Genomic DNA, 25,470 nt, shown 5'->3' with positions numbered 1-25,470 from the left:
CCGATGTTTAATCAGAAAGGGAAGTAAGAGTTATAGGAAAAGACAGGAAAGTGGAGTTGAGGATAATCAGATCAGCCATGATCTCATTGACTGGCAGAGCAGACTTGATGGACTGAATGGTCTGCTTCTGCTCCTTTATCATAAAATCTTATGGTACAAATAGCAAGGACAGTGTGTAGCAAAGAAAGGGCACAATGCTTGAAGGGTAGCAGATTGGGTATACTTGAGTATACGTCATTGTAAGTGGCGGGACATGTAGAGAAACCAGTTAAGAAAGCTGTCAGTATTCTCGGCTTCACGCGTAGAGATCAAGTAGAGGGAGGTTATGTTGAACCTTTATAAAGCACAAGTTGAATCTCGACTGGAGTATGTAGCTTTTGGGCGCCATACTTTTTAGGAAAGAAGCAAATGGATTGGAGAGAGTACAAAAGGCAAACAGTGAGAATTATTCCATGGATGAGGAACTTAAGCTATAATATTAAACTGAATAAATTGGGTTTGGTTTCCTTGGAGAGGGGAAGCCTAACAGAGGTATTCAAAATTGTGAAGGGTCTGGATGGAATAGATAAGGAAAAAACAGTTCCTGCTCATAAGAAAATCAAGAACAAAAGGGTGTTGTTTAAAGTGTTTTTGCAAAGGAACAAATGAGAGGTGAGAAAACACATTTTCACACAGCAAGTAGTTAGGATCTAGAATACACTCACTGGAAATGCAGTGGAGGCAGGGTTATTCAAGGCATACAAAAAGGCATTAGATCATTATTTTTATTTAAATAATAAGCCAAGGGATTGACAGTAAATCAAAATGCATAGACACCTGATGCGGGCACAATGGACAGAATCACCTCCTGTGTTGTAATAATGCTGTGATTCTGTGATTGATTTATAAACCCCCCCCCACTCCCAATTTAGCTAACTTTTACAGATGTATCTGTATGGCCACCTAATTCCCATATTCCTCCATTGTTTACAAAATATCACATTCCATCTGTCTTAGATCCAAAGGAGATGACATTGCACTTTTCCACTTGAAACTCCATTTTTCACAGCTTTTCCACTCACTTAATTTGTCTTTGCCGACCAGTTTAGTCAGGAATACACCTATCATGTTATAATGATGGATAGGAACTAAAATAGCCCCAGGCTTGCTGTCAGCAGGAACAAGTACATTTTAAACATTACTGAGCGATGCAAAATCTGTCTAGGTTAAACTCCCAGCCATTTTGCTTATCATGTTTTCTATATGAAAATGCTACAAATTAAATTATTTTGATATTTTATTTAATGTTACTTTTTCAGAGGCCACTCATGCACAGAAAGAAGAGGGGCCGCAAACGTCGGAGGCATAACAGCAGTGTTACCACTGAGACTATTTCTGAAACAACTGAGGTACTGCATGAAGCCTTTGAGAACTCTGACAATGAGAGTCAAATGCCTTGCTTGGAACCTACTTGTGAAGAGGAGGAGAATGATGAAAATGATGATGAAGTAAAGAATTATTTCAGGCATCGCTGTGCCACCTTAGACTTAAAAAAGAAGGATCAATCAGATGAGAGAGACGATCTCTGCAAAAGTGCAGATGAAACTCGTGAGAAAGAACAACATACAGGTACAAAACTATCATGACTAAATATTAACATAATTCTCCATGATTGGAATATTAATAAAGACTTTAGATTAATCAAAAAATTTGAAAGCTTTGCAGGAGCTTGTGGCGTTGTAGGATACAGCTGGGAAGGTCAGATAATGTCTGACGTCTGGGACTTAAATGAGGAGGAAGGTGAAGGAAGAAACGTCCCTTATTAATACATTGTTTAAAGCAAACCTTTCCAAAATATTCCAACTTTCAATTATGTTTTTGAACTGTATAGAAACCTATTATTTTGAGTCTCATTGTTTAGCCAATGTCAGCAAGCAGCTCTCTGTAGAATTCTACATATCAGCATCCAATCTAGTCCTGGAAAATTAGGAAATAATCCAGTGAAAATCGATACCAGCTGAATGCAGAGACAATACCTGGGTTAAATTTGATATAATCAAAAACACCCTTTATACTAACTTATATATACACACTGGGCTATCTTTCACTGTTAATAATCCATTGCTATTTCCATCCACATCTGGACAACAAATATCAGTCAAATATTACTGTGAACCCTCTGCAGATAATACGTGTATTTTTTTTTCACATTTTCTGATTGCAGAGGAACCTCAACTATCCAAATATCAATTATCTGAATATTGCATTATCCGAAAGAGATCTCGAGGTCCCGATAGAAATATTACATCAAAGAGTTGTTTCAACTGTGATTGCGTCTTTTGTTTACAATGATTAAAAACAATCTTGGCTCACTGAAATACTGCCGAGAACGGTCCTGGACAGTCCAGGCACTGTCTCCAAATGACTGACCACCCGCCCTCTCTCTCTCTTCCCACACTTTCTCCCTGGAGTTCAACATAGGGGTGTATTCAAATCCCCCCACCTAGTCTTACTGTTGGTATCCACTCCAGCTGCCCCGGGGGGTGGGGGGAGGATATCGGGGGCAGGGGAGCCGTTGGGGAGGGGGGGGGGCGCAGGGGGCAGTATTGGAGTGGGTGGGGGCAGACAGGGTTGGGGCTCACATGCTGCTGTCTCGTCTCCTGAACACAGAGCAGACTTAATAGAAAACTCCCAAGCCCCAGAGGAAAGGCATTGAATTGATTAACCAAATAATCATTATCCGAACGAAATAATGCCCGCCCATCTAGTTCGGGTAATTGAGGTTCCTCTGTGTACGTACGTCGAGCCCTTTTGAATTCTAAAGGTCCATCAAACAATAATTTGGAGGAATACATATGCACCGGATAAAAGCAAAATACTGCAGATGCTGATAATCTGAAATAAAAGCAGAAAATGCTGGAGAAACTCAACAGGTCTGGCAGCATCTGTTGGTACAGGAATAGAGTTAATCTTTCAAGTCAAATGACTTCTTCAAGACCCATTTATTATATCAGACTCAAGTCATATTGGATTCAAAATATTAACTCTTTCTCAACTCTGTTTCTGTCTCCACATATGCTGCCAGACCTGTTGAATTTTTCCAACATTTTCTGTTTTATTTCAAAAACATTTATGCTATGCCAAAATGGTCTGCTTGGAACTGAATAATGGTAAATGTCCCCACGAAATTAAATTTGATGTGCCCAGGCAATATCCATTAGGAAAATGCACCAATCCAACAACTCATGAAAATTAATAAACCAAAGTGATTCAGACAAGATGGTCCACTTTCTTATCTGCCAGAGCAATGTACCCCAAAGTAACACATTCAACAAAACTTCCCATGGTCTTCTGCAAACCACTGTGTAAGGCTTCTGTGCATCTTGACATGCCGAGTGAATACTGTACTAACAATGTATAAACAAAAATGCAGTATACACTGTACTCATAATGTATAAATGTATGACAGTGCACACTGCTAATAGTTTGAATGTATGACCATGTGCATTGTACTAACATATGTAAATGTATGATAATGTATACTGATTACAATGTAGATATGTATGGAAGTTTGTACTGTGCTAACAATGTGTAAATGCATGTATGACTGAATTGTAACTGAGAATGGTTACAATTTCACAAATTTGTGGCATTTGTAATGGCTAAAATGATGATCTGGAGAGCAGTGTTTAACTGCAAGAAATGCAGCCACATATATTGTTTAAAAATATCCTCAAAACATTTCTTTCTAGCATTGATTTTTCCCTTTTATATACCTTTAGCAGTTTGATGTTGGCATTTTTAGTGCATGATGGAACTGAACAAAGTGCATCCACTGATATATTATTTTTTTAAATATATGGTCTCCTCACAATCTGAATTTTAAATCTTAGTTTTGCCAGTGTGGGAAAGTGCAAAGTAGAGGCAAAGCACTTCCCAGTGGAAAAGGAAAAATTGAGGGGTGAATTTTTGTGAGCCGCATTTATTGCAAATTTCAGGCCAGTAGAAACGTTCTGTTTAAAACAGCAATGGTATAATGGGAAAGAAAGTTTCTATGCCAGTCCAGATCCAAATATATACTGTTCGAAATATCTTGTTTTATGACATTATCTGGGCTTTATCCTCAGACACACCAGATGCATGGATCCCTGGAGTCTTGAGGACTGGAAAGAGAGTAGAAGAATGCATACCTTTGTCAAAAGATTTTTTTTGATAGCTTAAATTCAGCAAGGAATATAGAATGATTGAACCACTCACAAGACATGCAATCAAAATGTATCAAAAATAAACTCATGGGTGTTATTTAGCCAGAGAAAACAAAATAATTGTAATTGAACACATGATTTTGTACATTCTTTCCATAAAGAAATTCGTACAATGTCAACTCCTGATGGATGATATTTTTGGATGATTTTATATTGTACATTAGAGTTTGCATAATTGGCTACTTGTACATCTTAAAAGAGAATCATTATCTTACACATAACAAATCAAACAACTACTAATTGGTGTTGAATTATTTTTATCTTGTCCTATTTAACAAAATATACTAATTTGCAGCTACGTTATTTTGTACAGTGCTGTTAATTATATGTAAGTATTCACCTCAGCAAAATAAGACCTTCAGAAGCTCAGGCAGAATAATTTAATGCAAATGAGTAAAAATATTTTTTCTGTTTTCTTTTCTCCTCCCACCATTTATCATGCAGATTTTAATCTGTTGGTGAGGTTTCTCATACCTCAGTCAAATACCTGTCAACGGACTAACTACCCATTATGGAGGGAATCACAACAAACCATAGTTTGTCTTAACCCACATCCAGTCATGTGTCGCAGCAATAATTAGTGACAAGAACAGTCTTTTTTTTTTCCCTTTACTGAGTAGGGGATGCTGAGCAGAGCATTTGTTTTACCATGGTGTGTCCATAAAACATAATTAATAACTAAAATGTACAGATTCTTTGAAACAGATTTCAAGAGGACTAAGTGGGAGATTGCTTTAATTATTTCACTCCACCTTTAATTAATGCAACATTTAACTACAGGAGAAGCATCATGAATTCATTGTGATGTTTGTTAAATGTTTATTCTATTAAATTAAATCATCTGTCCAATTTTATGTAAATTGCATATAAAGGTTTATTCCTATCTGAATCATAAAACCTCAGAGTTATGGTTTACTTTTATCTGAGCATGTCTTTGATAGTTCTACAAATAATTATTTATTTTAACTTATAACTTTAGAATAAACTGTAGATATTTTAAGCTCCAATGTTGTTCAAGTGGGTAGCGGTAAACACTTAAAGCAAGTTTCTTTTTTTCTTGCCCAGATAAAGCAAATACTGATACTTCTTCAAAAGAGAACACTGAGGAAAACTCTGTTGATTGTGAGCCTATAGCAAGAGTTGTGAAACGCAAAAAAGGTTGGCCCAAAGGAGTGAAGCGTGGTCCAGCTAAATGGAGACGCAAAGCCGAGAATAAAACTGGTTTTAAACTCAACTTGTACACGCCACCAGAGACTCCCCTGGAGCCTGACCAGCCAGTCATAACAGAGGAGAGGCAAGTTGTGACTGATCCGCAAGTTGCAACTGATCAGCAAGTTGTAAGTGAGAAGCACAATGATGTAGCTCCTGCAATAACAGAGGAGGATGAACTTGAAAATGAGGAGAAGTCGGAATCCACAGGTAAATCTCTCTCTATATCTAAAGAGGAGAAAGAACCTGTGGAGGAGACATCTGAGAAGGAGCACGATCATGTCAGTGATGTCCCTGGGAATGAAACTGGTAATCATGAACATGAGGAAGAAGAGGATGAAAAGGAAGTGAATCAAAATGAGGATCATGATGCAGATGATGAAGATGACAGTCACATGGAGTGTATTGAAGTACAAAAAGAAAATCCAGAGGAAATATTTAAGGAAGAATCCCTAAGCCAAGAACCATTCTTAGAGTTAAATGTTCCAAGCAATAACACTGAGCAAAAAGATGAGATGGATCACATTGACGACCCTGTGCCTGACTCTGATGAAGATCAGAACATTGATAATGAAAGGAATTCAGATCATATGCCAGATTCAGATGAAGATCGCACCAATAACCAGGATCATACGGACAATGGCAAGCAGAGCCCAGAATTTAGAGAGGAAAATTTAACTGTAGAACCTGACACTGAAACCGTGCAAGCTGTTCAGTCGCTAACACAAGAAAATGGTGATCAAGAAAACAGTGAGCAAGTGAGTACATACCAAGACTGTGCAGAAACTATGGAGGCCTGTAGGAATCTGCAAAGTTATGCTCATACAGAACAGAGCCCACAAATGAATGACTGCCATCAGTCAGATCATAGCAGTCCCCTTTCATCTGTTCACTCTCATCCTAGCCAATCAGTTCGATCGGTAAACAGCCCCAGTGTACCTCCCATTGAGAACAATTATACTCAGATCAGCCCCGATCAGAGTGGTATTTCTGCTCCATCGTTACAGAATGTGGAGACCAGTCCAATGATGGATGTTCCTTCAGTTTCTGACCATTCACAACAGGTTGTGGACAGTGGCTTCAGTGACCTAGGCAGCATTGAGAGTACAACTGAAAACTATGAGAACCCAAGCAGCTATGATTCAACTATGGGAAACAGCATTTGTGGCAACAACTCAACACAGAATAGTTGCTCTTACAATAACATCTCTTCCAGTAGCCTTACTCAGAGTAGTTGTGCAATGACTCAGCAGATGACTAACATTAATGGTAGTTGTAGTATGATGCAGCAAAATAGTATCAACTCTCCACCAAACTGCAGTGTTAAATCTCCCCAGAATTGTATAATTGAAAGAACTCCTAGCAACAATCAACAACAACTGTCACAGTGCAGCATGACCACCAGTTTCACACCAGCAATACAAATGACAGACATTCCAGAAACTGGAAACTCAACCATCAGCATCTATGAAAGGATGGGCCAGGGTGATTTTGGAACTGGGGGTTATCCACAGCCATCTGCCAATTTCAGCCTGGCCAAATTACAACAGCTAACTAACACAATCATGGATCATCCATTGCCTTATAACCATTCTGCTGCTGTTACTTCCTATGCAACTAGTGTCTCCCTGACCACCCCACATACGGGCCTTGTACAACTTCCACAGTCGCCTCATTCCATATCTGGGGGAGTGCAAGCACAACCTACAATGACTCCCCCACCTAATCTTACCCCTCCACCAATGAATCTGGCTTCACCACTTCTACAGCACAATATGGCAGCCCCAAATATTGGAATCCCTCATACCCAAAGATTACCAACGCAAATGGCAGCCAAAGGCCACGTTGCCATACGTTCCAAGTCTGTGTCCATACCACCTGTTGCTGCACACCAGCAACAAATCTATAGCCGTGCCTCACCATCTGTGGCCATGCAGCCCACACCTCGACCTCTGACCATGCAACGAGGCATGAACATGGGCCTAATGCCAGCACCAACTTATAATGTCAACTCTATGAACATGAATATGAATACGTTGAATGCTATGAATGGGTACAGGATGACTCAGTCCATGATGAACAGTGGTTACCATGGAAATCCTGCTTACATGAATCAAACTGCCCAGTACCCCATGCAAATGCAAATGAGCATGATGGGAAGTCAGCCATATACCCAGCAACCAATGCAAAGTAGTCCACATGGTAATATGATGTACACGCCACCAGCCCACTACAGTCACATGAATACTGGCATATCCAAACAGCCTTTGAATGGCTCCTATATGAGGAGGTAGATTTTGCCAAGTATCTAAGGTACTAAAAGAAAACTTGCATACCTAGAATCAAATCCAACTTACAAAGAACAGGTTGTAGGGTTATCTACTTTGAAGACTGGCTATTTGACTGAGCTGTCATGATAAAATAATACTGAAGAAAAGTGGCACTTTGCATTCAATCTGTTGACAGAAGGAAGCCTTATTTATTTTGTTTTAAGTCAAGTTGGGTAAGGATTGTTTTCATCCTTGTACATTCGTATTTTTCCTTTCTGAGTTTGGCTTGGAGAGAGCACATCTTCGAAAGAAGTATGGAAACTGAGGTAGTACAGCCATGCAATAGAAACTTTATATGTGCCTATTTGCCCTTGGAAAGGATTTTGCAAGTTAGAAAATAGTGAAGATAAAAGTCCAAATGGCAGACAGCTAAATCACACCAGGGGCTGGAGCTGGGGATTCTTTTGTTCCTTGGACTTCTGTTGTTATACAATACATGTATATTTGATTTTGTGAAGCTGATGCCTAATTCAGCATGCAGCAGAACATCATTGGAGAATATGTTTGTGACAGTGTGCCCTTTAGTAAAACAAATATGTGTTGTGTTTAACAGCAAACCATTTGTTATGTTTTGCCTTTATTAGGTTTTACTAGCTTCAAAGTAAAATGAAAACTATATTTTTGTTAATTCTGAGACTGTAAAAAAAAATGTAAAAGCGAGACCTTGATTTCATTTGGCAGTTTTGAAAGGGTTACTTGCAAAAATGTTTAGTGTATAATTGAAATATTTCTTTTTGTAACTAATTTCTTTCCTTTGGTGAGGCAGCTTTCTGTTTTATAAATGCAAAGTACTCTGTTGGACAAATGAAGACACATTCTGTTAACAGCGTATCTGAATATTTGTACCTGTCGGTTTCATATAAAGCGTAGCTTTTTTTTTCCTGAATATATCAGTCAGCCACAAAAGTGCTGTCTACGAGTAACTGTTCAGTTCTGTTGGCCCAATGATAACACCTTTAACTACTCATTGGCATTCCATCAGTAGATTTTTCTATCTTTAGAGAATATTGAAGTTATATTTTAAAAAAAATTAGAACTGTAGTGTGTGAATAGACCAACATAAGCTTAAAAACGCATGTAAAAAGTATTTGTGTCTGTTTATATTGCTTACTTTTTGTAGCCTTTGTACTTGTACATGGTGACTGTAAGGACTGAGAGGAAAAAGCTGGATACATGTATAAAATAGGACACAGACAAGTGAGAGAAACACTTGTATTTATCAGTTATCCTTCTGGCCAGTCACTTCAAAGGACGCTGTACATTTTAACATGGAATAAATTATGTTGAGCCATTTCCAGATTTTGTGTGCTTTTATATTTCAGAGAGCTTCTGTTAACTTCATGTTTTAATTCTTATTGATAAGTATTATTAGTTGAGGAAACTAGTACTCAAGTGCCTAAAATGATGAGTGTAAGTTCAATCATGTTGCTTGTTTATGAACTCCCTGTCAATCAGAATTTCACTTCATGGCAGACATCTCATTGGGTGAAGACATTGACATAGTAGAGCTTTCACTGGGCTAATGATCCAGGCAACTGTTCTGGCTTCAAATCCCACCACAGCATCAGAACACAGAACAGTACAACACAGGAATGGGCCCTTGGCCCACAATGTTGTTATAAACATGACGTCAAATTAAACTAATCTCTTCTGCCCACCCTTGGTTCGCATCCCTCCATTCTTTGCAGATTCATACTTACTTCAATTACTAAAAGTTGGAATATAAAGCTAGTCTCAGTAACAATGATTGTGACAGCTATTATTATTGTCATTAAAAACCCATCTGGTTCTTTAGTACCCTTTAGGGAAGAAAGTCCATATTCAGTCTGGCCTACATGTGATTTAAATACCCTCTGAAGCCACTTGCAAGCCACTACTTGGAGATGGGCAGTGAATGCTGGCCTTGGCAGTCATGCATCACTGAACAGAATAAAGGGGAAAATGCACCTCATGGAAGACATCTGAAAACATTTTACTTGGTGGATATTAAGCAGGAGTGAAGGGGGAAAAGGAAAAATAGCTCGTAGAATAATCAAATAAAGATCTTTCATGAGGTATTAAAAGCAGGGAATTGTCTGAATAGGTTCCAAGATTTTTGGAAAATATTCAAGAGGAAAAATGGGCAAAATTCTGAGAGCAGTAACTGATGATATTGAAATTGGAGTGGTGAGTGTGGAGTAAAATTGTGTGTCAGCAGAGAAAGATGTGAGTGGCAATATCTAAATGGAGGAGCTGAGATCAGATGAGGGGATTGTAAAGCAAGATCAAGAATCTTGAAATCAATTCTCTGTGGCATATGAAAACAGCAGAAAGTTGCCTTTTTCCTGGTAGCAAATGATTTAGAATATACCCTTTTCCATTGCAAACCAGTATTTTCTCCTATTTACATGGGGCATACTTTTAATTTAAATTGGCAAAGTGCTGGAAACCCAGGAAAGCTGTGGACTGAAGAATTCTGAATGACTGGTAATTATGGAAAGTACAAGTATTATAGAAGGCAAGAGCTGGCTTGAGAACTATGAAAAAGCAATAGTGTGGGGTATGGGCAAACAGCAAGCTGGCAGTCTTGTTATTTTAAACCCCATTTATGAAACAAAAATTGCCATTTACTTCTTCCTTATGTTGCATTAATGCTAAGTGGTCAGTGCAATTAAAAGGTCAAAGAAACTTGAAAACAAACTGGGATGTATGATCTCATGCGAAAAAAAATACTTTGCTTCAATCACCAGTGCAGTCTCTGAGTTGTGGAAAGGGTGGATAATAGGGACAAGTGGGTGTATAAGTTAAGTTTCTGCAGTGAGTTAAGTCCCACCTGCTGTACACATGTGTCATAACATACCTGAACAGGTCGGTTGAAAGTATCGAAATCTATCCGGTAACAGTACATTTATTGAATGCGTATAAGAGAATTCCTGGCTGTACAATGGCTTTGCTTCCAACAATTTGTCCTCCCTGCTGGAATCACTGTGACACTCCTGTTCATGTTCAAATGGTACATTATCAATGGCATTGTATTTGTTTTATGAAAAAAAAATTCATTTGTTAATTACCATTGCTAAAAGGACAAAGATTAATCTCCAACACATAATTATGACTGACCATCACCTCAATTAATTAACTATGGCTATACATGAACCTGGCAGCAAGTTGTCTTTTTCCTGGTAGCCAATGATGTAAAATATGCCCGTTTCCATTGCAATCCAACATTTTTTTCTATTTACATTGGACATACTTTTAAAATTGCAGATCAATCAAAATTTGTACTGAGATTTTACCATTGAGAATTACTTCTGTCACAGTTTAAAAGTCTTGTTGAAGTTTACCTGTGAAATAAATATCATTTTTTAACCCTTGTGATTACCTGCTGCATGTTTCATCAGTGCTGCTGAATGCTTGTTCAGCAACATTATTTTTAGGTATTTGTACAATCCAGAGAAGTAACTAGCAACATGCTAGTTTGGATAGTTAACAGAATCAAAAACCCCAAGTATCTTTTTGGCATTATTAGTAAGAGGTAAGTCTATTATTCAGCAGTTTACTTAGAACTGAAATAAAACTAAGATAAAGCAAAAAAAAACTGCAGATGCTGGAAGCCTGAAAGAAAAACAGAAACAGCTTGAAAAGCTTTATAGGTTTGTTCATATCTCAGGAGACAAAGTGAGGACTGCAGATGCTGGAGAGTCAGAGTTGAATAGTGTGTGGTGCTGGAAAAGCACAGCAGGTCAGGCAACACTGAGGAGCAGGAGACTCGACATTTCAGGCAAAGACCTTTTGTCAGGAAAGTGGAGGGGGAACAGGGCTGCGAGATAAATAGGAGGCTGAGGCTGGGGGGTGAGATAACTGGCAAAATGAGGTGAATGCAGGTGAGGGGTAATTGTGATAGGTCGGTGGGGAGGGTGGAACAGAGAGGTGGGAAGAAAGATAGATAGGTCAAGAGGGCTGTGCTGAGTTGGAGGGTTGGATCTGGGATGAGGGGCAAGGGGAAATTTAGAAATTAAGGGAAGTCAATGTTGATGCTGTGAAGGGTCCCAATGTTCTTCCTCCAGTTGGTGGGTGGCTTGGATTTGATGGTGGAGGAGGCCCTGAACTTGCATGCCCTTGGGGAGTGGGACAGCGAGTTGAAGTTGTTCAGAGACTCATTGAGATCCTTGTTGAGAGAGTAGGAGAGCTTCTTTTAGGTACGTATCCTTGGAAGAGGCTTAGCAGTAAGGTTCAGCTCCCCCTCCCACTTTTCAATTATACAGGCTACCAAAGCAAGTTATAAACAGATTTATTTTATTCACCGAGGGGATCCCAGACCCACTCTTTAAACTTAATGGGTTAAAGTTGGTGGATTTGAGCAGCTCTTATTATTTTTATATTCACTTAGATCTCCAGATATACAACTGAGTCAGACTGGTCTGTCTGTAAAAGTTAATGAACTGATCTCTCCTATGTATTTGTACCAATGACAAAGTAATTCTGAAAGAGGTTTTCGCACAAGACTTCAATCAATATTTCACCACGAGCAAGAGGAATTGAGGGTATATGTCTTTCAGATGAACTAGGTGCATAAGGGCCATGTACAGGGTTACCAAGTGATGTTTATTCAAAACAAATTTCCCTTCCCTTTTGGGATTGTAAAATACTTAAATTAATAACTGCAAGTTCCTTTAGTTTGCGTATGAAATGAAAAAATTGTTACAAATTTTTGAAACTTCTGTGTCATTTGATTAATCAAAAGCAACTTTTAATTCTGTTCAATTATTGTATAAGTGCATTAGTGACACTGGCATTGCTTTTCACAGCCAGCACACTTTGTTTTTCCCCCAGAGATGTGGTAAGTTGGGAGTGAGTTCACTAAAAGCTATCTATCAAGTGCATTGTATGTCACAATGGCCATCTCCCTAATATTTTTCCCTTTTTTTTTTAAATGCTGGGGCCTAAAGGTCTGCTTATAAGGCCTTTCTGTCCAACATTTGAGGTTTTACAAAAGAGGATGTGATCTAGGGAAGATAAAGATTTTTATATGTCCGCATTACATTATTGCTCATTCAAGAAAGGCTGATAGATCTAAATAAATATTTTACTCCATCATCCTGAATAATTTGTTTTATCATGCTCTCTAGGTACTTTGAAAGTGATTCCCAACAAACATGTACATGCACACACACCCAATGTTTTGAGGCAAACTTGCCTCCTATTAATAGGAATATGCTCAAGGAATGTAATTATCTCAAAGGTGACAGGACTCCATCCCTTTCAGAGATATGCTCCAAATAAGCTGAGGCAGTAAACTTAAACTGCTGTAATGTACTAACAGCTTATGGGCACTTCGATGAAGTTGGATAATAGTTAACCATGGTTGTGTGTAGGCAATATGCTGGTTGAACATGTTGGTTTAGTATAGCAAAAGCATATAATTTCTCCCATGCCACTGTCTCACCCTGCTTGGTGGTGATGATAAGACTTCGAGTAAAAAGTGAGTTCTGCAGATGCTGGAGATCAGAACTGAAAATGTGTTGCTGGTTAAAGCGCAGCAGGTTAGGCAGCATCCAAGGAACAGGAAATTTGATGTTTCGGTCATGAAAGCAGAAATCCTGGGCCTGAGACATTCTCTGAGGCAGATGGGAGATAGTAATGCTCTCAATTTAGAGGAACAACATCAAGTATTCTGTTGGAGCTGGCACTTGCTTAAAGACCAACCAGTCATAGGTATTATCTTTCTTCTTGTTGACTGATTTGTGAATGTCCTAGCCAGTTTCCCTCCAGAAAGTTAAGCTCCCTTAAATCTCTGTACCCACATTCTATTTAGTGTAAAAAGTGAGATCTGCAGATGCTGGAGATCAGAGCTGAAAATGTGTTGCTGGTTAAAGCACAGCAGGTTAGGCAGCATCCAAGGAACAGGAAATTCGACGTTTCGGGCATAAGCCCTTTTGTCACCGCATCCTATTTGCTGACCAATGTTAGCTCATGATCCTCCATGTTCTTGCTCTGTCTTAGTTCAACTCCACCAGTTCTCTGAGATGTCTGTGCTACTCCAATTTTTTCATAGTCTTGTTGATCACTTTATTCGACAGCTAGCAATTTACTTTTAAGCCCTTGTAATGAGATAATATTAGAGCTTTGAAATAATTATAGGGAAGGGAATGTTTAAGAGAGGGATACATAGAGTTACAAAGCAAAAGGATTTGGCAATGTTGGAGGGCAATTGAGTGAAACAGGGAGGGAGAGAATGTACAAGTTTTTTTAAGAAAAGGAAACAGCAGCAAAAGAGGGGAAATAGTAAAAAGGTGAAATTAATGACTGTTCAAATGTGTGTTAAATTTGGAACAATATAAATGAATTAATGGTACAAATAGAGGTTAATGCATATGACCTTCTATCCATTGCATCGTTATTACAAGGATGTCAAAGTTGGAACTAAATATTCAGAGTATGTGACTTTGAAGGAAACAGATGATGGAGTGGCTTTGTTAGTACAAGATGGAATAACTCGTAGCGAGAAATGAATTTGGATTGAATGAGGTCGAAACTATGTGAATGGAGGTAAGAAATAATAATGGGTAGAATATACTGGTGAGAATAATCTACAGACTCCCTATAGCATTTGTTCTTTGAGACAGAGAATAAAGTGGGAGATAATGAAGACATTTTTAAAAAGCCAGTATCTTAATCCTGGCTTGAAGATAACAGCCAATATTTAAGATGTCTAATAACTCATAGCAAACGTATATCCCAGTGAGGACAAAGGATTCTAAGAAGGGGATAAAATAAAGTGACCAGAAGTTGAACAAAGAGGGAAGAAATAAGCTGTGAGGGCAAACTGGCAAGTAATATAAAAATGCACATTTCAAACTTGGTTAAATATATAAAAAGGAAGAGATAGATCGAAGTGAACATATGTCCCTTGGAGAATGAGGCAACTGGTTTATTAATGGGGAACCAGGAAGTGGTAGGAGAGTTGAATAAATGCTTTGCTTCAGTCTTCACTAATAGCGTTCCAAAAACATTACATAATCGAGGAGCTAAATGTGGGAGGGGAAATAAGCACAATAACTGTCCCTGGAGAAAAAGTACTAGGGAAACTAATAGACCAATGAGTCTCCTGGCCCTGTTGGGATTTGTTGAGGACTTTAAAATAACCACAGAGAAAGTAGGTGCACTGGTAGTAATCTTCCAAGAACCCTGGAAAGTCCCAGAAGATTGGAAAACAGCCAATGTAATGTATTTATTTAAAAAAGGAAGGAGATAAAAAGCGGGTAACTATACACCAGTTATCTTCATATCTGGCACTGAGAAATGCTAGAGTCCATTAAAGCAGGTTATAGAGCATTTTGAAATATATAACACAACTAAACAGAGTTAGCAAAACTTCATTAAGGGGAAATCATGCATGACACACATTTATGAAAGTTCTTTGAGGAAGTAACAAGCAGGATACATAAAGGAGAACCTGTAAATGTAATATACTTGGATTTCCAAAAGGCATTTGACAAGGTATTGCATGTCATGGTGGGCGGCACAGTGGCACAGTGGTTAGCACTGCTGCCTCACAGCGCCTGAGACCCGGGTTCATTTCCCGAGTAAGGTGACAGACTGTTTGCACATTCTCCCCGTGGGCCGAAGGGCCTGTTTCCACACTGTAAGTAATCTTAATAAGACAAGTCCATGGATTAGGGGATTAGCTAACTAATAGAAAACAGAGAGTTGGGCTAAAGGGGGCATTTTCAGGACGGCAGCCTGAAATTAGTGGAGTGTGACAGCAGTCACTGCTTGGGTCACACCATTTACAACATATATTCATTACTTGGATAACTGAAGGGAGTGCACTATTGGCAAGTTTATGAATGACACCAAAAATAGGTGGGAGGCAAGGAACAAGAATGACACTCAACCTGTCTATATTCTTCTGTAGACTGTGAGTGAGCAAAATCTGGCAGGTGGAATAATTTGGGAAAATGTGAGCTTAGGCTCTTTGACAGAAAGAATCGAGCAGGATATTATTTAAATGGAGAAAACTTGCAGAAAGGCGCAGCAAAGAGCAAGTTGGGAGATATTTTGCATAAATCACTAAATGCTAACAGGTAAGTTTAGTGGGTAATTAGACATACAAATGGACTGTTGACTTTTATAAAACAGGGGTGGTCTTGCTAAAACTGTACAAGGCAGTTATCAGACCACACTTTGAATACTGCAAACAGTTTTGGTCCCTTTATCTAAGCAAAGATATACTGACAATGGAGGCAGCTCAGTGAATGTTGATCCCAGGTATGGAGTCATTTTCCTGTGAGGTGAGGTTGAGGGCCCATACTTATTGGAGTTTAGACGAATGAGAGGTGTTCTTATTGAAATCTCTTAGATTCTTAGGGGCCGTTGACAGGCAGAGAGTGTGGGAGAATCTAGGACCACAGAGCATTATCTCAAAGTAAGGGGTCACCCATTTAACGTAGAAATTGAGGAGGAATTTTATTCTCCGAGATTAGTGAATCTGGACTTGTTTACAGCAGAGGATTGTCGAGGCTGGGTTGTTAAGTATATTTGCTGTTGAGATAGATTGTTAATCAGTAAAAGAATCAAGGGTTGTAGATTGCAAGAATGTGAATTTGAGAATTATTCGATCAGGATCAATCTCATTGAAATGTGGAGCAGACTTGATGGGATAAAATGGCCAAGGCATCCTTCTGTTCATACACTTTGTGGTCTGAGTAAGAACTTCCACATCTGGGTCACATTACATTTTTTTTGTTGAGGTTTCCATAAAGTTCATTAATATTATAAGATAGTATAAACCTTTGGGACAATGGGATGCCATTTCAGAAAGTAATATGTGGTTAATTTATTAAAACTTTGCATATCAGAACATACCAAAACTATATTTACAGCTGATTGTGGTTTTCTATATAAAAGTATTATATTGTCTGTGTATAATAAAAGAATTGTTAACAAGTTTCTTTTCCATCACTTGTGTTGATGCCATTATTTGCAATACTTCTCTCCATCGCCAGTTCTATATCAAGTGCTCTCAGTTGCTTCAGAAAGCCACGATTTGGTAAAATACACCGGTGTTTTATTACTTGTTGAACTGCATCCACCACGGTCATATTTTTGTAGATCATCAGATAAGCCAGGACAAGTGTTGCTGATCGGCTCCGCCCCCTTGCACAATGGACTAACAGCTTAGCTGTAAAAGCAGAGCAACATATATTATGGAATGAGTTGGTCCACTTTATTGCAAGTTAGGAGGATACACTTCTCTAATATCAGAGTCACTAGACTACATGCAACAAAAAAAAATCCTAAACAAGAAGAGCTGGAAATATAGATGAACTAGATATTTTTCTAGGTATCCAAACACAACAAAATTTTTATGACAGCTTTTAAACATGCCAGTATTGAAGATAATATGAAATTACTGCTGCTTTCTCCGCACATGCTGCCTTCTCCATTGAGTGCTTCCAACAGTTTCTGTTTTTATTTCAGATTGTTGGTATCTGCAGTATTTTATTTTGATGCAAAATACTTTGGGAACATAGTTGGTCTTGCACTGACCCCAGGCCACAATTGAACTTTCTGAATAATCTTGAATGAATAATTATCTAAAACATATACTTTGTGAGGGAAAAGCCCTTGATTGAAAGAAGAAAACAGCAAAATGTAATGAAATGTCACATATCCCTATGGATGTTTCTTAAAGAATAAAATGCTGGCAAAACTAATTTTAAATTGAACTTAAAACTCAATCTAAAATATAATGCTGTGTAAACATTTGTTTGAAACCCAGTGATCTGGAAGGAAATGCAGTCTTTAAAACAAAACATGTTTACATAACCTTAACCTTAAAATTTCTGTTTGTGCACCTACATCTGATGGAAGATATTGCGAATGTCTGAACATCAGTGAAACAGCTACAATTGGAACTTGGAACTGAAGACCTTTTGAAATATCTTTCACCAGTGGTAACTCTGATGTACTTGATGGCTTATTGCTGCTATTAATAATCATGTTCTAGTTCAGGTTTTTAATGATGTGTGTGAGCGTCATATTTTCTGCAATAGATTGCTAACTAAGCTCACCACTGAGGGAGTATCATTTGCAAATGGAAGCCTGTTTAAAAAAAACATTTAATGACTATTATTTATAGCCTGACTCATTTTGTGAACCTTAATGGAGTAATGTTACACAGAGTTGAAACACATCAGATTAAAACTATCGAACTAACATAGGGCTTTGAGTTATGTCGAACATTATTACTGAAGAATGCAGCTGAAGATTTTAATCCAGGGCAACTAATACCTCCTTACATAACTCTGGCATGAAAATTGAACCTAATTTTAGAATCAACTCAAAACCATTTTATTGCGGTCTCAACATGGTATTCTTGAGTTTTGCCAAGTCCTATTTGAGGAGTTTGTTAAACGCAAGATTAAAATCGTGCAGAACAGAAACTGGTGTTGCCACTCCATAGCTCTTACCTATTACCCTACAAAACATTCCTTTTCAAACAGCAACCCAATTCCCAAGTGAAGTTATTGTGTATCTGTGGAACCAGCCATTACTGATTATTGGTTGTGGTAGAGTGCTGCCAGCAATCCTTTTGAAACTGGGCCCAGGGGCTTGTTTAATGCTTTATCTTAACTAAAAGAAACACTTGGCTTAACAATCATTTCCTCAACAGCAATAAGTGCACGAGGATTTAGCTATTTAGACAGAGCTACCAAGACCATCAAGAGGCAGGATGATGTCTCTGATACATCAGGATTGAGCATTAGACTCCTTATGTCTCCACCCAAAATGGTATGACACCATAAGATTGGTTAAGCCTCATGCTGCACCCACCACTAACGCTTATAGAGCCATGACCTTACACAACAGAAGTTACTTTTGAGCCAATCTCTTCCAATTCAGAAGAACTTTCTTCATTGAAAAGTAATCTCATCTTAACTCAGTTTCTTTTGCCAATATCTGTCCATTCCTATTATTGGTAGCAACTTCTTTGAACATTTGTACACCACTGCTAAGTGAATATGGACATAGGCTGTATTGATTCCAGAAGGCAGTTCACCACCATCTTCTCAAGGGCAACTAGGGATGGGCAATAAATGGGGTCCCAGACGGTGACACCCATGTATCAAGAGTGAAGAAAGAAAGTCTAATCTTAATCTTCATGGCTCAATGGAGAACAATCCCAGTTTCTCTACTTGTCACAACAAATAAAAGAAACACAGATGTTAAATGCTTACACACTTTTCTACGTGTAAAGATTAGCTTCTTCTTGGCAAGAAATAATTTCTAGAACTCTGAAAGTTCAGGATAGACGTAACACAATGGGCATGATGCCCTTAAGGAACACTAAAAAGGCAGGGTTTTTTTTATATGTTTAGAGCACCATTTATGAAAAATGTAATTTTAAGCCATATTTAAGGTATGTCAATCAAACTTTTAAACTTGTTTGAAAATATTTACTTTCGTAATTTTGTTACTTTTGATTCATTTTTGGTTGTAGAGTCATAAAAGTTGTTAGTGGCGAGCAGTTGATGGGAGAAAGTGGGGACTACAGATGCTGGAGATCAGAGTTGAGAATGTGATGCTGGAAAAGCTCAGCAGACAAGGCAGCATCCAAGGAGCAGGAGAATCGATGATTTGGGCATAAGCCCTTCGATTATCTTTGTCCTCGGATGCTGTGCTTTTCCAGCACCACATTCTCAGCAATTGTGGGAGCACATTCCTGTATCTCTGTGGGACTTTAGCCTGTAGTGATATTGGTTAGAGTGTGCATTATAACTTACCCCCTGGTTTGCTTAGTGCACTGTCAATATATTGGGCAGCTGGATAGAAGAATTCACTTAAATTAAACGTTGGCACATCTTCAGCCTCCACACCATAATAATCGATAGGCATATTCCTATAGTATTCATCTCCTGTGTCCACATTCCAGCGACCATGGGCTGCATTTAGTATATGAGTGAAACCCATCTTTTCGACCATATACCGATCTAATGCTGTTACTCTATAATAAAATATACAGGGTATGTTAATTTAGTTGACTTGCAAAATGCTCAGTTAACGGCAAGTACTCATACTTTGAGAATATGTTTCTCTTCACTCCTGCAAAGTTTTGGAGAACACATTATCTTCACTTTCTTGACCATTTCTTCTGGTCATACCATCTGGGCATGTGTGTGGTTGGTCTCAAATCCCTGCTAGTGTCACTCCATAACTAATCAAGAGCATGTGCAGAGAGCAACCAACCAAATCTTACTCCGCTTACATCAGGACCTGCTTCATTTACATTCTGTACCTTCTTACTAGTCCCATCAAAATGCTCAAAGTCAAGGTGCTATTATGTCCAAAATTAATTTTCTTTTTGAAAAGTATTACATTTTGGGGACAAAGCAGTGTTTTTTTACAGAAAAGAATAAACAGTTGTCAGGGCGGTAAATGGATAGATCTTTCAAACGGTTAGGACAAACCCAAAGGAATAAACGGCCTCTCCTGCTGTACTTTACAATTCTATTAAATGATGGGATTCTTCAGATTTATATTTAATCAGCAGAATATAGATCATTTTTACAATTGGTTCCTAAATTGATTCAATCTTCTGCATTTCACTCTATATTTCCTCTGAATACTCTTAATAAGGTGTGGGATCATTTTTAGTCATGTAAAAGCTCTCCCCAATTTTTTTTAAAAATTGTTAGTTGGATATGGCTTCTGATCATTTCAACATAGATTTATATTTTTGAGATTCAACTTGACACTTCCTACAGAACAAAGGCACAAAATTGCCAAGAGACTATGTAAGCATCCTTTCGCAATCAGTGGAGGAGCTAATGACTGTCATCAATGCTGGTATTTGTGATTATCCAGATATAACAGTGAGATTGTGCTTCAAGGAATGTTGTGTACCCAGAGAGTTGGGATCTAGGTTTTGAATCTGTTCTTACCTGAGAGTAGTGACTGCATATTTTTGTTATGTGTTATACATGTTGAAGGTCAGTTGGCAGGACCAGGACAGATTGTCTGCATGCATTTAGCATGTTGTAAGCAAGTGAAATGTGCTTTGCAGGAGGTGTCTAGCCAACAATGAGTACAGAGAGCAAGGTATGAGTTTCCACAGGGAACAGCCATGTAAATCATTTAAAAAAGAAGAATGTGGACAAGAATAAGAAAGGTAACAGAAAACCCGAAGTGTTGGAGAGGTATCATTAGCAATCTTTGCTGGTGCCTAGTTATATCATGTGACTGTCCATTCTGATAGGGACTAAATTTTGCTTTGTACACGTACTTTTATTTCTTTTTTTGCACAAAGAACTGCAGAAACTAAACATTAGCCCTGAAATCTGTATGTTTTCTCACATGCCAATCCATCCATCCCTACTCCACCTCTAACTTCCATACCATTACCTCTTCTTATGATAACTGATTCCTTTAATTAATCCTCTCGTTCTTTTTAAAAGAATTTAGATTGAACTTTAACAGTAGCTTATGATACTAAACTATATGCTAAGGCATGTTTTTCTAATTTTCCTATTTAGTTCTAAAGAATCTTTAACAATTTCTTATCATGCCATGTCTGTAGTAGAATAGATTAGATTCCCTACAGTGTGGAAACAGGCCTTTCGGCCCAACAAATTCACACCAACCCTCCAAAGAGTAACCCACCCAGGCCTATTTCCCTTTGAATGATGCACCTAACACTATGGGCAATTTAGCATGGCCAATTCATCTGATCTGCACATCTTTGGATCGTGGGAGCAAACGGAAGGGATTCACGTAGACACCGGGCAAATGTGCAAACTCCACACAGGCAGTCGTCTGAGGCTGGAATCGAACCTGGGACCCTGGTGCTGTGAGACAGCAGTGCTAATTACTGAGCCACTGTGCTGCCCACAGTGTTCACTCTGGCCCATTTAAATGTTAGGATTTAAGTTGTATGATTTACAAAGGTTTGTAATAATGAAGATTATTTTATTTTAGTCTCTTAGTACAAGGCAGATGTTATTTAGTTAGCATTATAAAATTTATATTTTATATGGCCTTAGTCTGGTTGGATCTTACAGTACAATTTGAACTTACTCATCTCCTATGTAAATATCTGGCCAAACTTCGTCAACATGAGCAAATTTTGCAGTGCCTTTCCAAAAGAGTCGCTCCAGTTCAAATGCTCCTGGAGTAACATAATCATCATCGGGATCCACTTTCACAGCTGCATAGGCATTTTTCTTCTTCCAGATCCCCGCACCTCCAGAGGACATGCTGTCACTGTAATGTTCCTGATGGAGCAAACTTCTCAAAGTATCACTGACCTGTGTGTTGGATACAACGTACTGTTTAGAAATGTTAGAATGACAGACTGAAAACCTGATTTCTCGAAAGGGCCAGCTACCACCAAACACCATTATTATTTAAAATTATTTCTGTAATTACAGTACTGATTGTAAAGAAGGTTTCTAATAGGATTACACAATTAGTGTATTTACCAATCCCAGGATAGACTTCCTCTGTGTAATAAGGTTAAGGAGAATACATTGAATATTTCCTTATGTAAAGAACACAAGGAGAAACTGATCCTGCAATTCACATCCTGTATTTGTCTTCAAAAGGCTCCAAAATATTTACATTTTGTTAAACAATCTGTGAAACATTCTCATAATATTCCTTCAAGAAGCACAACAATGGTTAAGTAATATAAACGAGATATAATATGTTACTCAAATCTGTGTTTTATTCATTTAACTCCTTTTACTGTTGTATACACCTCTGAGTTCAAAGTGGGACCAGATGACCAAACTTTTGCCACTGGTCTACTTCAATTGGTCATGAAGACATGTGAGACAGAGTCCTACCATGACTGCACTTCAAACCAAGCAGAAAAGGGTCAGAGAGTCATTCTTCCATTGATTGGCACTCCAGCTGAACTGAGATCACAACACACGAACAGCTGATAGCATCAGCCTTTGCTCAGTGTCCACTTTGAGTAGGAACTTGATGGTGTGATCTAGGTTTGCAATTTGCAGTACTGAGGGAGTGCTGAATTGTAAAAAGTACTGCCCTTTTATGTGACAGTAAATCAAAATCCTTTCAAGCTGACAATGAGAGACTCTGAGGCTTATTGGTTATTTCAACATCCTTGCCTAAACTGACATCTGTAAGCAGGTATCTCAGTGCTCCAGTGGGGTGTTTGTGGTGATGTTTCTGTGCTTGCCAATGGAAGTACTCGATGGCCGTAAAGAGTTTTGGGATGTCCCATGTGTGCAATGTCTTTGTTTTGTTTCTTTCTATTCTTCCATTGGATCAATGCCTCCAAACTAGCTTGCCTTTGCATGATAGGTTGACATGGATTTAAGAAAGGAACATCATAATTAACAAAGGTGTTTTGAGGATGTATCTAGCAGAACAGACAAGGGGGAACCAATGGATGTGGTGTGCTTAGATTTTCAGAATGCTTTTGATAAAATCCCACATAAAAAAAGTTGGTCAAGAAAATACATGGGATTTGGAAGACTATCCTATCATGGATTAATAACTAGTAATGGACAGAAAAGAGAGTAGGAATGAACAGGTCATTTTCCAATGGCATGTTGTGCTGGGTCAAAGGTGAGAGGTTGTCTCATCCAAATTAATAAAGTTCCTGAAAGGATTGACAGCCTAGATGAAGGAAGGGTGTTTCATCTGGCAGAAGGTTGGCATCAAAAAGGACACAGTGTCTCAGAATAAGGGATCATTTAGGACTGAGATGAAGAAGAATTTCTTTCGAGGATGGTGAATCTTTGGAGTTCTCGAATAGGCTAGTGAGCCTCAGTCATTGAATATGTTCAAGACCTGGGACCTCAACTGTTTACAGTTTATAATCAATTATTTTGATGAAGGACTTGAAAGTATGATTGCAAAATTTGCTGCTAATAGGTAAGGTAGGAAAGGAAGTTATGAAGAGGATGTGAGAAGGCTCTGATAAAGGAATATAGGAAGTTCAAGTGGAAACAGAATATTTAGAAAACATTCTAGCTTTTAAATCACAAACCATTTTTTCAAAATTCAATATTCATCAGTCCTTTGCAGATTGTCACTTCCACTGAAATGTGACTAAAACTGAAAATCCACTTAAAGTTGAGCAATGCAAAGTCAAGCTAGTTGGAAGCACTGATCACCAAATGGAAGAATAGAAAGAAAATCGAAAGTCCCTGGGACAGCCATTGAGTACTTCCAATGTACAGTCATTGAGGTTGGTAAGCATAGAAGCGTCACCACAAATACCCACTGGAGCACTGGGATAACTGTTTACAGATGTCAGTTTAGGGAAGGATGTGGAGTAAATCATTATGCCTCAGAGTCTCTCATTGTCAGCATTTGGGATTTTGATTTACTGTCACATCTAAAAGGCAGTACTTTTGACAATTCAGTACTTCCTCAGTACTGCAACAAAGTACAAACCTAGATCACGCCATTAAGTTTTTACTCAAAGTGGACAGTGAGCCAAGGCTGATGCTGTTAGCTGTTTATGTGCTGTGATCTCAGTTCAGCTGATCCTACCACTATTTTATAAATATCCTGTCATTGCATTTTGTGTTATAGATTCTAGCATTTTCCATGGGAGCTTGTTATGGGAAAAATGTGGAGAAAGTGAAGCTTTTTCATTTTACGAAAGATCTAACTGAAGCTTTAAAATAAGGTGAGTTTCAACTTTCAAGCTCTATATTAAAAAGTTTTGTCTTTTGTCCCCTGACCACTCTTAAGTGACACTGTGTTCTTATTCTGTAACCCACGTCTACATAAAGCAATCAGCATTAATAAGATGTCACTTATTGATTTTGAAACATTGAAGCACAATATTTGTTTAAAATTAAATGTGAAAAGAATGCACTCAACAGATTTTAGCTAATGATTTCATTAAAATTTAAAACTGGACAAAATAAGATGAAGAATATGGTTTCAATGAAATATGTGTTAGAAAATAGGCAAAAATAATATCTGTCACAGTTACTTACAGATCGAACACAGTGAGATTAGGCAGACCTGAGGTAAGGCCCAAGACCAACATAGAATCAAAGTTCTTCTCTCCTTCTATCGCTTTCATCCTCTGTTCCTCGATCTCTCTTGCCTCTGTATATTTAGTTTGGGTGTTTGCTAACTTTGACCTTCGCCTGAGCCTGGGCTCTAAGCCGAGGCAGGGTCACCATTGCACAGGTGGTTAGCCTATTTTTAACTGGAGCCTGAAATCCTAACCTTGGGCCCACATTCCAGCTCTGAATGCAGGCAGGAGGCCATAGGCTAATCATCCTAGACGTGTAGGAGAGTGGTCAGTGTGCAATGTAGCCTGAGGAATCACAGGAAATACATAGCGCAAAGGGTAGCCATTCAAACCCCATTCTCATGTTAGATCTAAAACCTCAGGGCTCCTCATCACGTGTGGGATGCACAGGTTTATGGCCCAGACTCCAATTCCTGGCACTGAGTGAGGCACTATGTCCATCTGATGCTGGCTCCGAATGGCCTGGGACTTTGACGGAACAAGGCCAGATGATATAGTAGGACTTGGGGACGATGGGGGAGTGGAGCCATCTTCTTCCAGGGGCTGTGGACCTAGCAGCCACTCTGAACCCCTGTGCAACTGCTTCTTTCTGAGAAGCAGTGGGTGACCTGCATGGGATCTCTCCGTCGTGTTCCCACAAATGCAACAGGACAGTGACTATGCAAGATCTCCACAA

At 38.6% G+C, this 25,470-nt stretch overlaps 2 protein-coding genes across 3 annotated transcripts in view; one reads left to right on the top strand and one right to left on the bottom strand.

The window, feature by feature from the left end:
• Positions 1 to 9,075, top strand: part of kat6b (K(lysine) acetyltransferase 6B) — a 210,042-nt gene extending 200,967 nt beyond the window's left edge. The window contains exons 16-17 of the mRNA XM_060854023.1: positions 1,299 to 1,608; positions 5,310 to 9,075. Of these exons, the coding sequence (XP_060710006.1) occupies positions 1,299 to 1,608; positions 5,310 to 7,747 (2,748 nt within the window). The 3' untranslated portion in view covers positions 7,748 to 9,075. The remainder of the gene's footprint in view (positions 1 to 1,298; positions 1,609 to 5,309) is intronic.
• Positions 9,076 to 16,170: 7,095 nt separating this feature from the next.
• LOC132835090 (dual specificity phosphatase 29-like) lies at positions 16,171 to 24,837 on the bottom strand. Of its 2 annotated transcripts, none has more exons than XM_060854399.1 (4): positions 24,751 to 24,837; positions 21,842 to 22,071; positions 19,552 to 19,772; positions 16,171 to 16,946 (listed from the first exon to the last, which is right to left on the bottom strand). In XM_060854399.1, the coding sequence occupies exons 2-4, from the start codon at positions 22,018 to 22,020 to the stop codon at positions 16,705 to 16,707; spliced, it is 642 nt and encodes a 213-aa protein (XP_060710382.1). In that variant the 5' UTR covers positions 22,021 to 22,071; positions 24,751 to 24,837; the 3' UTR covers positions 16,171 to 16,704. The 2 variants fall into 2 exon arrangements, with proteins under 2 accessions (XP_060710382.1, XP_060710384.1); XM_060854401.1 differs by having other exon boundaries at positions 24,779 to 24,817.
• Positions 24,838 to 25,470: the final 633 nt, after the last annotated feature.

This window comes from Hemiscyllium ocellatum, chromosome 43 (assembly GCF_020745735.1).
Source record: "Hemiscyllium ocellatum isolate sHemOce1 chromosome 43, sHemOce1.pat.X.cur, whole genome shotgun sequence".
Lineage (NCBI taxonomy): Eukaryota > Metazoa > Chordata > Chondrichthyes > Orectolobiformes > Hemiscylliidae > Hemiscyllium > Hemiscyllium ocellatum.
Note: the sequence above shows the minus strand (reverse complement) of the source record. Positions and strands in the feature narration are given on the sequence as shown.

Bases quoted from the DNA above. Each gene is read 5' to 3' on its own strand.
- LOC132835090 (XM_060854399.1), bottom strand. From the start codon at position 22,020: ATGTCCTCTGGAGGTGCGGGGATCTGGAAGAAGAAAAATGCCTATGCA. The intron at 19,773-21,841 runs GTAAGTTCAAAT...ATTTTATTATAG, and splicing joins GATATTTACATAGGAGATGA to AGTAACAGCATTAGATCGGT. The intron at 16,947-19,551 runs GTAAGTTATAAT...CTGCTTTTACAG, and splicing joins TGCACTAAGCAAACCAGGGG to CTAAGCTGTTAGTCCATTGT.